This window comes from Crassostrea angulata, chromosome 3 (assembly GCF_025612915.1).
Source record: "Crassostrea angulata isolate pt1a10 chromosome 3, ASM2561291v2, whole genome shotgun sequence".
NCBI classification, from domain to species: Eukaryota; Metazoa; Mollusca; class Bivalvia; order Ostreida; family Ostreidae; genus Magallana; species Magallana angulata.
Window position 1 is genome coordinate 49954744 of NC_069113.1, and position 12607 is coordinate 49967350.

Consider the following 12607-nt stretch of genomic DNA (forward strand, 5'->3'; position numbering starts at 1 on the left):
ATTTGTGCTGAAACACGCAACGTAGATATCGAAATGAAAACTTAATTTTGGCATAAAAAAATTAGCCCATCTGTATTTTATGATACGAAGTTTTATACATTCATTTTCTTAATAAAATATAACATTAATTGTGGGGGATAAACTATAAAAAGATTCATGTTAAATATGTCTGTAAGCAGAATAATGTTTATGGATCGACATCGAAACGAGGCGTTCTTGAAAATTACAATCGCAATTTGTCAAAGTAGACTCTAACTCAACTTTTAATCGCTTTGTTTTCAAATTTCCAACCGCTCTGTAACTTCAACATAAGGTGTACCATTCTATTCCGCCAAGCTTTAATCGTTGTTTTTTTTTAATTGCACAAGTGAATTTTCTTCTCTGTTTCACTTTATGATAATAAAAAAGTGTTGTCTTGTCAAAGGTAGTGTCATATTTATTTATGATGATAACCAAATACTTGCAACATTGTTGTACAATTTTTTGGTAATTTTATTCAATTTACAGACAGTTTCTTTGGACTGCTCAATTCAGACTGGGTCAGGACAAACTGAAACAGAAAACAATTATTAGAAAAATTGATCCTTATTGCATTTTTGTAAAAAAAAAAAAACCATTTATGCATTGAATAATTATTTTAGTTATTTTTACAAGTTAAAAACAAAATATGTATGATGATAAATGGAGAACAACATAATAGGTATTTAGTCAAATTGTCCTTCAACCTGAAAGGTCTGTCAGTTTGAGTTCGTTTACGCCAAGATTTTCCAGATCTTCCGATATTTTCTGTTGATCTTCAACAGATGGGTTCCGAGTCTTGGTCATCACCACGTGATAGGTACCGGAAGCGGAAATACATTCGTTCGATTTAAAATTGAAGGTGTTTGAGACATTCACATTGACGATTTTATAAGGTTCCTCGTTGGTTTCATTATGAAATACGACTATGCGATATAGTTTACCTACAATTCAAAAGTGAAGATATAGGTACAACATTTCAAAGTAGCATAGTTTTAGCTCGTTCTATCTTAAATACATTAGAACATAATTGGAGCATACTTAGTTGTAATAAATCTTAAAATGTTGCATAATCTACAAATAAAAAAGTGTGAATGGGTTCAAAATGCACAAATAAGATCTGCAATAATAATTTCATTAAAAACTGATTTCAAATGAAGAAGTTTTAGTTGTTAATTTATTTTATCATATTATATCTTATCACACACCATTCCTTAAAATCACAATATTAGACAAACACATAAATGTATCAATTGTTGCATAAACATAAAACATACATTGTATCTTCTGATATTGTATTACACATAGAAATTTCGATACATGTGGGTATTTTTAAAAGTACAAGTGTATATTGAAATGCTATAACAGGCGTCTGCTCATCAATACATAGATATGTTCGATTTAAAAGAATTAATCTGTGAAGTTATTTATCAAGTCTGTTATGACACTTGTAATATTGTTTCCTTAACAGTTATACATATATTTCAAACAAACAAACGTTGGTAATTTAAATCAATTCAAATATATTGAAAAATGTTGAAACACTCACAGTTGTTCATCGATTTTTCCAAAGTGTAATTTGGATCACCATCTACCACTTTCAACGAATAATTAGAATCGGTGTAACACTGCGACCTGTCAAAAACGGCTAACGTTAATCCAAAAATGGAATTTAAAGATATATAAATATATACCATGTAGAGATAAAGAACTTTTTACCCGTCATATGTTTTTTCAAACATGCGGATTCCCCCTTCCAATCCAACTTCGGTGTAATGTAAGATTACATGATCTTGGTCTAATGGTTGACCAGTCATGTAATGGTACCAAATGAATGAAGCGCCAGAAATCTAAAAACAACAATTGTCGTTTTTAAGAGACTTGATCAAGATAAAGGTCATTAATAAAGGAATCAGTTCTAAAGTTCCAAAACTATATTCTAATCAATAAAAGTTAAGTCTTACTGTTCGTGATTCCGTTATAGAATTTATCTTTTTATATTAAAATGTGCTTGATTTATAAGACCAAAAACAATATTTAGAAGTTTCATTCAAGAGGAGGTCCTAGAAGGACTACAAAAGATAAGTGAAAAGGCTCTGCCAATACTTAACAGTAAGGAGCATGTTTTCTTTTTTGGAAAATATGAACTTATCAATGGTTAGCTAATTGTACAACCAGTGACAGGTATTTTTACAAAATTGTCTTACATTGAAAGTTTGTTTTTTGTATCGATGTTATCTGAATTTAAAAAAAACTTTTTGTCCAAAGTGATCTGAATTTTGCAAAGTATGATTTGTAAAACAATATAAAACCCCACAAATATATATTTATATCTTACTTGTTTGAATGTTCCGAGGACAGCAATCAAAGGTAGAAGAACTTTTAGGACGACCATTTCGGCTAGTAAACTGTAATAATTTGATATTTCATCCTGATCCACATTTATATCTATAAGCAACCCATGTAACATATTCAAATCTTGATTTGTCAGAGGACGTATTAAACCAATGAAAATCCATTTTCTATTTTAGCGTTACTTATCAAAAGGTCCACATACCCTTTCCTTATCCAATTGGTTCAGTCATTTTTGTTGTCATCATCAATTGCGATGTCCTTTACATTTCGTTAACTCTGGAACCGCTGCACCAAATCCAAACAGCCTCCTTTTATTTTACTTCTAAGAATTTTCGTAGTGAGATAGTGTTTAAAACATTCACAAATGCTCTCAGAAACAATGTAGTATAACATTTGTCACTGCGTAGTAAAATGGTTAATAAAAATGTATTAATTAATTAGATTAATTTTGATGTCAAGCCTTATGCAAATTAAAAAAAAAACAACCGACAAAAAAAACTTAACAAGGAAAATGTGTAAATAATGGCGTTTTTATGGATGTTTTATTTGGACATGTTTCACTACAAAATTTATGTAGGAAAGTTTCAGTTTGATATTTTATCTAATAAGATGTTTATTTTAATATTTTAAAAAGTGGAATAAAAATACATAAAGATATTAAACTCAAAATATACTGCAAATGTTAAACCTATATGGGTGTAAATCGTGAAATATTTCAATTCTTTAAACAATTAAAAGGCTATTTAATATTTTTTTTAAAAAGGCGATCACCGCAACCCGAACGTAAACAAACCTGCAATCTTTGGACAATCTATCGGCACGAAGAAAATTACTAGCAATTTAATCATGAATTTACGTACAGGCGTTGAACAATTGTTTGTGTTGAAGCTTGAAATTCCACATCTTTGTAAAAGAAACAGCGTATTATTAAAAATGTACGTATTGTTTGATTTAAATGTACATCACATTATACCATAAATACCGACATTCGAATTTTACAACATTCTTCTTTTTTATAAATAGAAACAGTGGTAACCCACAGTTTTTAACAGTTACTTTTAGTAATGTAGCATCACGGATGGTTTTCAAACATCAAATTGATCTATCTTAAAATTACAAATGTTCTTAATGATTTTCCATACCAGTATATGAGATGTTTAAAACACTAACGCAAACAATAAAAGTCAAGTTGAGACCAGAGTCTTTTAATCTATCATTTTAAAAAGTTTTTTAATAAATCATATTTTAATAAGAATTGCAAAAAACGATGTAGTTGACGTATAAAATTAGAAACTTTTAGCACATGTGTTAAACCTTCATCTAAGTTAATTTATATAAAGGAAACAGCTGCTGTTTCCCTTTCATGTCAGTCTTACTAAGAATCAACTTTTTTTTTGAATGATTCTTTTCTGATCCATTTAACGCAATATGTAACATTGCTCTAAATTTGGATTTAAAAATACGTAGAAAGAGACAACAAAAATCATGAACCATATCATGCAATATGCGATTATAGATGTGTACTTTTCTCGGAAGTGCTGAAAAAAATTAAATTTGGGAAATATTATTTTTCACGATACTGGTAACAATTCAGAAATCAGAAAATGAATCCATTTTGCAAATAAAATAATACTAGATGCTGTCAATAGACAGTGACACCCGCACCAAGTGTTTGCCCTAAAATAACACTGTTTTGTACCAGTTTAATTAAAAATGAAGGCCACATGCAAGTTCCCGTAATGCATTTGAAAATTATAATTTTCATAACTGAAGGATGAGATCCCTTCCCATATGATAATACACATGAGCAGCACCTAATGTACAATTTTGGGTTGAACTGTTTGCATGTGAATTTTAAGTTAATCAATAATCTTAACATTTCATGTCATAGAAAGTATAATGGTCTATATAATTATTACAAACAAAGTTGAATTATGCTCCCTCTCCGCGGCGGTTGCCAGCTTTAGATTTGCTTCTCTGTGCCTACATGTACATAATCGTGTGCACGGCTTAGAGAAGGGGTGGAAGTAAGGATTCCAGACCCCCCTCCCATGAAAATTCATTTATATCAATAGTAAAATTACTAAAAATACACCTCGGACGCCAATGACCTTACAGATATGTAATTGCTCTAACCCATTGCGCTTCAATGTTAGGTAACATTATTTTGGGGGAAAATATTATATTTATATTGTATTGTTTATTTCAATAGGAAGTATACCTCACAATATGCAGGTGTCCTGCACCACCTTAAAGCTGTTATTTACCTGATAAATTTGAAGAATAGGTCATAAAAACATGCACGTTACAAGTAACTGATCTTTGTCTGAAGTTACGTACACAACACAGGTCTACAGGTCTGAATAGCGGGTACTAGGTTTACCAAGCACTTCGATTAGATAGGTTTCAAGTGGTGTATACATACATGTATGTATTTTCCATATGCAAAAAAGGATTATTTAACATGCAGAAACATTTCTTTTGTGATAATCAGCTAAAGGATTCATATTGTGCTCTAATTGGATTATCGTTTTGATGTTGACCAATATAGGTCAGCATAATACATGTATAGTGAGTATTATAGTAGCACACTGTTATAAGTAAATAAGTATTACTTTCACGTTCTAGATAAGGGATCTCCCTTTGCAAGCATACTGTATCATCATCTTTAATATTTAAATAAGCTTATCATCGTTACCTATCCTATAGCATTTGTAAAGTTTCTGTCATTTTAATTGGAAAAGTTATTTATTTGTCAGACTAACACTATTGAGTTGACCCCTGTAACAATTTCGTATTAAATTAGTGTATTAAATGTATAAGTAAGTGTAGAGATGTATCATTTTTATATGAGTTATAATAGGAAGGAAGGGGTCTTTCTTTCTTAATGTATTATAATGCATCAAATACGATGTAGGCCATGACCCTATGGGATTGTTCTGACCCCATGAAACAGAAAAATACAAAATATCTTCTAATGTAATTATGATGCATCAAATGGTGTAAATTACATGATCCCCAGGGTTTGTCTTTCACCCCCTCTACTTTTATGAAATAGGAAATGATGATACACTGTATATTTTGATAACTTTTGAGATCCTCATTCCTTATCCATATAATTTATGCTTGAAGATCATTTCACCATCTTTTAAGGAACAGGTGGAATACAGTTAAACGACAATTTGAGAGGATCGGAACGATACACATTGCATAGATACACTTATATAATGAGCACAAACATTGCAATAACTCTCAAATGGACATATACCTGCCCATAGTGAATGATATAGATATAGGTTCCGTTCGTCATGGGCGGAAGGTGAAGCTCCAACAAAAGTGAATTTCTCTGTGCTTTATATATATCTAACAAACGGTCAACCATATGAAACAAGAGGCCAATTGGCCTTAACGGTCACCTGAGTAGCATATATCCAATACACAAACTTGTCATGGAGTCTCATATATGCATCTAATTAATAAGGTTTCATACTGGAGTAGAAAAATTATAAATTTGTAATGACAACCACATTTAATTCAAAAAGAACTGTGAAACCTATAATTTTGGTGAAAAACTAAAAGATCTGGTCTACAAAATAATGAATTTAGTTTTCCTTTCAGGTGTGTGGGAGTAAAGAAGATAATTTTTTAACGTTATATGCATTAACATCTATACATCCATTTTGGCCCTGCCCTAGAGTCAAAACCCATACCCCAGGGGACATGAAAATTAAAATTTCAGTAGAGGACTTCCTGGTAAACATAATTATTAGTCGTTTTTTTTTTATACAGATGTGTGAGAATAGAGAAGAAGATTTTTAAACATTATATGCATTTACACTTTATTGCCATATTGCCCCCCCCCCCCCACCCCCCCCATGTCCTGAACCCCTGACCCAGGGGCCATGAATTTCACAATTTAGGTAAAGGAGATTGTGGATATCATAACCATGTATTCAGTTTTTTGCCCACATGTGTGGGAGTAGAGAAGAAGATTTTCTTAGATTTAATACATTTTTACTATTTGGCCATATTGGCCCCACCCTAGAGCATGAACACCTAACAAAGGTGTCATGAATTTCACAATTTTAGTAGAGAGCCTCATGGACATCATAATCATGCATTTAGTTTTTAACAAATATATATAAGAGTAGAGAAGAAGATTTTCTAAGATTTAATACATTTTTACTATTTGGCCATATCGGCCCCACCCTAGAGCCTGAACCCCTGACCGTGGGGTCGTGAATTTTACAATTAAGGTAGAGGGCTTCATGGACATCATAAAGATGCATTTAGTTTTTAACAAATATATATGGGAGTAGAGAAGAAGATTTTCTAAGATTTAATATATTTTTACTATTTGGCCATATTGGCCCCACCCTAGAGCCTGAACCCCTGACCCAGGGGTCATGAATTTCACAATTTAGGTAGAGGGCTTCATGGACATCATAATCATGCATTTAGTATTTAACAAATATATATGAGAGTAGAGAAGAAGATTTTCTAAGATTTAATACATTTTTACTATTTGGCCATATTGGCCCCACCCTAGAGCCAGAACCCCTGACCCAGGGGCCATAAATTTCACAATTTTGGTAGAGGGCCTCATGGACATCATAACCATGCATTCAGTTTTTTCCTCACATGTGTGGAAGTAGAGAAGAAGATTTTTGAAAATTTGGCTTTTTTTGCATATTTGGCCCCGCCCGTGGCACCCCAGGGGTGGTAGAGCCATAAATTTCACAATTTAGATTCTTCTTACCATAGAGATGCTTCACACCAAAAATGGGAACGATTGGCCTGGTAGTTTCCAAGAAGAAGTTAAAAATGTAAAATTGTTAACGCACGACGCACGACGCACGACGCACGACGACGGACGAAGACCAATTGCAATAGGTCACCTGAGTGACTCAGGTGACCTAAAAACTATATAGTGAAAAACAAATTCAAAGCACAGCAAACATGGACCTCGAACAAATATAAGAATGGGATTAGGTGCCTAAGTGGAGTACACACCACTTTGCATCTTATAGATATATGATTTTGTAAATCTGATAATTCAACAGTAATTCTATTCGTAGTTCTGTGTAATGATTTATCACAAACCTATATTTACCCTGGCTATAATTGATAGCAAGGCGATACAGCAGCTGTATATGAAATTAGTCAAATTTGGCCCCCCGTATTTCGCAAATTTTTTATAGTGTTTCAGGAATATTTTATTGTTGTGTTATTTTCTTGAAGATTTGATATAAAATATATTTTTCACTTAATTATTTGAGATTTTGCACTTATTGGCCGTATATGACATCAGAAGTGACGCTTTTTTATAAATCAATCAGAATCATTCATTTATTGACATTTTTCTTATCTTTTTAAGAATGAGAAATATAGAGCGACGCTTTGAACAAGAACAAACTTTTCGTCGCTTATAAGTACTGGATAGATACATCTTTGGTGAAAATATTGTGTTTGTTCAAGTAATCGCTCAATGTTATCTTAAAGAAAAACGGCTTAAAAACGACCCATTTTCAGCTAAAAATGAAAAAATGGCGAGAAAAAGAGTTAGGAAGACTACTGTTAAATGTCACTTTGACAAATAAAAGCTCCATGACCCCGTATAGTTACCCTAGACAACCAACAATGTGCACGCAAATTAGTTTATAGTAGGTTTGTATATTCATCACTACCAGACGGATGGTTAAACTTTCTCCCTGCATGTTGATTTACCTTCAACCTAATTAAAATTAACACGTATAAATCCTTTTCTCTGTGATACGCTACACATATGTGTCATATTTAATCAGCTGTGTTCAATGTACAAATATATTCAACCTAGATGCGAAGTCTTTATTCTAAAAAACATGGCCTTGCGTCTGGAAAAAACCCAGATTTTAATTAGATATACACAAAGAAAAAAGCATGTCTAGACACACAACACAGCGATTTTAACAAGAAAAATTGATTATACATGAACATGTATGGTAGATAAGTAAATAATGTATATTAAGTCGCAAGTTTCAATAATTGCAAGATAGAAAAGGTTTTTAAAACGGGTTTTGCAATAAAAAAAAAAATTCAAAACGCCCAAGACGAGGATTGAACCCGGAGCCCTTCGTTTACAAGCATCAACTCACTCCATCTGCGCCACAGCTACTTATATCTTTAATCTTAAATGGTTTTTATGTCCTATAAATTGGTGGCTATTGAATCAATGTAATGAGTGTGTATTTTTTACTTGAAAAGATGTTGACTTCCATTCAGTTTGTAACAATCAATTATATCTAATTTATAAATTATATGCATGCATGTATTTAGAAAGAAATACGGTACTTGGTCTTCAGTGAAAAAAATATATTATACCTGAATGGAAACTGTTAGGCTTACTAGTACTTAGTTAATAAATTTAAACCGGGTACGTTCACCTATTTCATAACTAAATGAAACGCAAGGAAGAAGATGAAACTATTTTATAAATGCATTGAAACTATTAGAGTATTAGTTCTACGCAATCTCCCGGTTTTTGCGATAACGGCACCATTCCAGCATTAACAATTGTCAGATGTACCCGGCCGGGTATGTGACATTACTCTTATACATATATTTAAATAATTAACTACCATTTATGATCACCGAACAATAATTAATTAGTCTCTATATTTTACTCTTATATACATTCATATTTTTTAAAACCCATAGTTAGGAAATAATACTTTGAGAATGATTTACAAATGTAAATAAACTTTCATTCACTGGACTTATCGTATACACGAACATAATAACGCCTTTAGAAACCCTGACGTGCACCTGGGTACACGACACACTTGTTGTGCATATCCTGTATATTCTGTGTTAGTTCAAGATACTATAGTATACACACACGAACAAAACTTTGTCTAGACCAAAAAGCAGTAATATCCCGCCTTATATAACAAAGGTAATTGAGAGTCTCTTCATCTCTAACATGTATCTAGCAAATCTAGAATTAGACCAAGAAATGATTTTTAATAACCGAATTAACGAGAGAGAGAGAGAGAGAGAGAGAGAGAGAGAGAGAGAGAGAGAGAGAGAGAGAGAGAGATTTCACTGCTTAATTTATAATAGGAATCAAACATACTTTAAGGTAAACGTTTACTCAGAATGAAAAAAAATTCCACTGATGATAATGGAAATCCATCTATTCTGTATTATAGATCTATCTTTCACTTTTATAAAAGCGGGTCAATGACCTACTTTTTGAGATAATGGCCACCGAATATTTTTTGAAAAATTTTACAAAAGTCCCTAAAATTTTACACAATGATTGAAATTTCCTTGATTGTGAAAATAATACAAATTGCTATACTCATTTAAAATGAAATACAGATAATGAATGGCAGTGATACTTAATAAACACAAAGCAAGTTTTCATTCACAAATTTTATGAATATTCCAGTCCGAATTTCCTCTATCAGTTTTTAAATTCCTACCCTTTTTTGATTCAATTTTACAAAAAATTGAATGGTGATAATACTAAAACATTTATAGCATTAAAGTAGGCATATTGAACTTACTCTGCTGGCATAAAAGTTATGTGAGGTCAATGATGAAGATTTTGAGATATGGTGTCTTTTTTCGTTTTTAAGCATTTTTCAATATTTTTGTAGTGTGTGCCATTCGAATATATGAACGAAAAAATGAGATAAAACCAACAGAAAATGTGCAATATTGTGTTCACTAATAAATAAATCATAACTTTGAATATAACAGTACTACCAAAAATATTTCAGTGAAAAACAAAATCTGAAAATTTTTGTCCGAATTTCCTCTGTTTGGCTAAAAGTCCAATTTTGAGCCTACTTCCATAAAATAGTAAAAATATCGAATGGTTTATCAATAATAATCCATTTATAATAAATATCGTTAGTGTTTAGAACAAATTTTAATCATGGCATTGAACTTTATAGCAATCCGAATTTGAGAACTCAAACCTTGAGTAAACAACGTCCTTAATATAATTTCATGCGCAGATTAAGATACAGAGACTGACTGCGCTCGCGCCTACAATAATTTTGAAACCAAAAAACAAAAAAGAAATAAAAAAGAATTTTATAGCGGCAACCTGTGTCGAATGAAGCAGAGTTGATAACAGCGATCTGTGTTCAATGGAGCGACAATTAAAGCCGCCTGGAACACCCCCTCCTTCCTTGGAAATGATATATCACTCGGATCACCCCCTCCCATCCCTATATAATGACTTTTGTATTTAATTTATGTATTCAAGATGAATCTGTTCAGCTTGATTTAACTTGACTTAACGAGGCTTGGTCTAATTTGTTCTGCCCTAGATTTTTGAATGAAATTTTTTACACGAATTTCTACTGATATAATTATTATTTTAAGAAAAAAAAATTAGACATTTATCACACCGTTTGTTTAGGGGGTCATCTCAAAGTTTGTTAATTTTTAACACAGGACCCTATGGGATTTTGCTTGAAATGTATCAATTTTGCACATTTTTTACATTTTTTTAAAACTTCTGCCCTAGGGATTTCTTTTTCTGTTCTACATATTAAAGTTATTGCTAAAAGGCATCAAATGGTCAAATAAAAAAACCCTTTTACCTAATGGTATGTTCCAGGGGTCTTATCAAAGTTGTTTTTTATATGCCGAATTTCCCAGATTTGTCAGATAATGGCTATTTTTTATTTGACAAAGGGGGAAATGTTGATCTTTGTAGTATTATTAAAACATTCAGACGTATTTAAGTAATTAATAAATATATAACATCACATATTAAGGGTCATTAATATAAAATACATGGTTACAGTCTTAAAATATATGAATTAACTATATTTAGGCGGGTTCTGAAAACATGACAGAGGACTAGGCTGGCTGAACCCTCTTCACGTTTTCGACCGAGCCCAAATAAAGCTTATACTTCAAGACATTTATGTTTATTCCACAATATAACATAATTTTTATGCATCAAATGCAGTTGAAACTATCACGCCATTGCGTCAACCAAGCAAAAAGATGACGTCACAATGCAAATGAAACGCTGCGCGAAAGCGTGCGTACTAGTTCTGTACTCGGCCTCGTTAAAAGGAACTTAAAGATGGTGTAAAGACAACTTAAAGGGACGGTAAATGCCAATTAAAGGCACTTAAAGGTGGCTTAAGGCTTAAAGAAGTTTGGACATTACAGACCTATATTTACATTTTCCAGTGTCTTTGTCTGTGATAACACTACGTATCGATTTTGTACTATAAAACCCATAACTTCAAATGTCGCATAATTGAGACGCCAGCAGGGTTTGCTTATTTATATTTAAATATTAAGTCGTACAATGGCATAAAATTATATAAATATAAGAAATAAGGAATCATTCTTTGAATATTATGAAGTGATAATTTCGGTCGGAGCGTGATCAAATCTATCATAAAGCCCTTCGGGCTTTATTGGATTTGATCATGCCCCGACCAAAATTATCACCTCATAATACTCAAAGAATAATTTCTTATTCCTTAAATAAGCTCAGCATAAATGTGGCTTAAAGGTGGCTTAAAGATTGTATAACATTTAAGCAACCTTTACGCCACCCTCAGGTAACCGTTAAGAACTTGCTTAAAGCTTGTTTTTGCCCTGTGAACATCACTATCTGTCATGAGGTCAAAGTAGTGCATGAATAATCTAGATCACTTATTTTTCTATGTGCTCAAACTAATCGATTTGTGCTGAAACACGCAACTTAGATATCGAAATGAAAACTTAATTTTGGCATAAAAAAATTAGCCCATCTGTATTTTATGATACGAAGTTTTATACATTCATTTTCTTAATAAAATATAACATTAATTGTAGGGGATAAACTATAAAAAGATTAATGTTAAATATGCCTGTAAACAAAATAATGTTTATGGATCGATATCGAAACGAGGCGTTCTTGAAAATTACAATCGCAATTTGTCAAAGTAGACTCTAACTCAACTTTCAATCGCTTTGTTTTCAAATTTCCAACCTCTCTGTGACTTCAACATAAGGTGTACCATTCTATTCCGCCAAGCTTCAATCGTTGTTTTTTTAATGCCACAAGTGAATTTTCTTCTCTGTTTCACTTTATGATAATAAAAAAGTGTTGTCTTGTCAAAGGTAGTGTCATATATATTTATGATGATAACCAAATACTTGCAACATTGTTGTACAATATTTTGGTAATTTTATTCAATTTACAGACAGTTTCTTTGGATTGCTCAAT

At 32.0% G+C, this 12607-nt stretch overlaps 1 protein-coding gene across 1 annotated transcript; it reads right to left on the bottom strand.

Moving 5' to 3' along the window:
• Nucleotides 1–530: 530 nt before the first annotated feature.
• On the bottom strand, nucleotides 531–2470 carry LOC128175878 (uncharacterized). Its single transcript, XM_052841740.1, has 5 exons — nucleotides 2357–2470; nucleotides 1738–1868; nucleotides 1568–1653; nucleotides 726–962; nucleotides 531–550 (listed from the first exon to the last, which is right to left on the bottom strand). The coding sequence occupies exons 1-5, from the start codon at nucleotides 2411–2413 to the stop codon at nucleotides 531–533; spliced, it is 531 nt and encodes a 176-aa protein (XP_052697700.1). The 5' UTR covers nucleotides 2414–2470.
• Between the last annotated feature and the right edge of the window lie 10137 nt (nucleotides 2471–12607).

Bases quoted from the DNA above. Each gene is read 5' to 3' on its own strand.
- LOC128175878 (XM_052841740.1), bottom strand. From the start codon at position 2,413: ATGGTCGTCCTAAAAGTTCTTCTACCTTTGATTGCTGTCCTCGGAACA. The intron at 1,869-2,356 runs GTAAGATATAAA...TGTTGTTTTTAG, and splicing joins TCCTCGGAACATTCAAACAA to ATTTCTGGCGCTTCATTCAT. The intron at 1,654-1,737 runs GTAAAAAGTTCT...CGTTTTTGACAG, and splicing joins TTTGAAAAAACATATGACGG to GTCGCAGTGTTACACCGATT.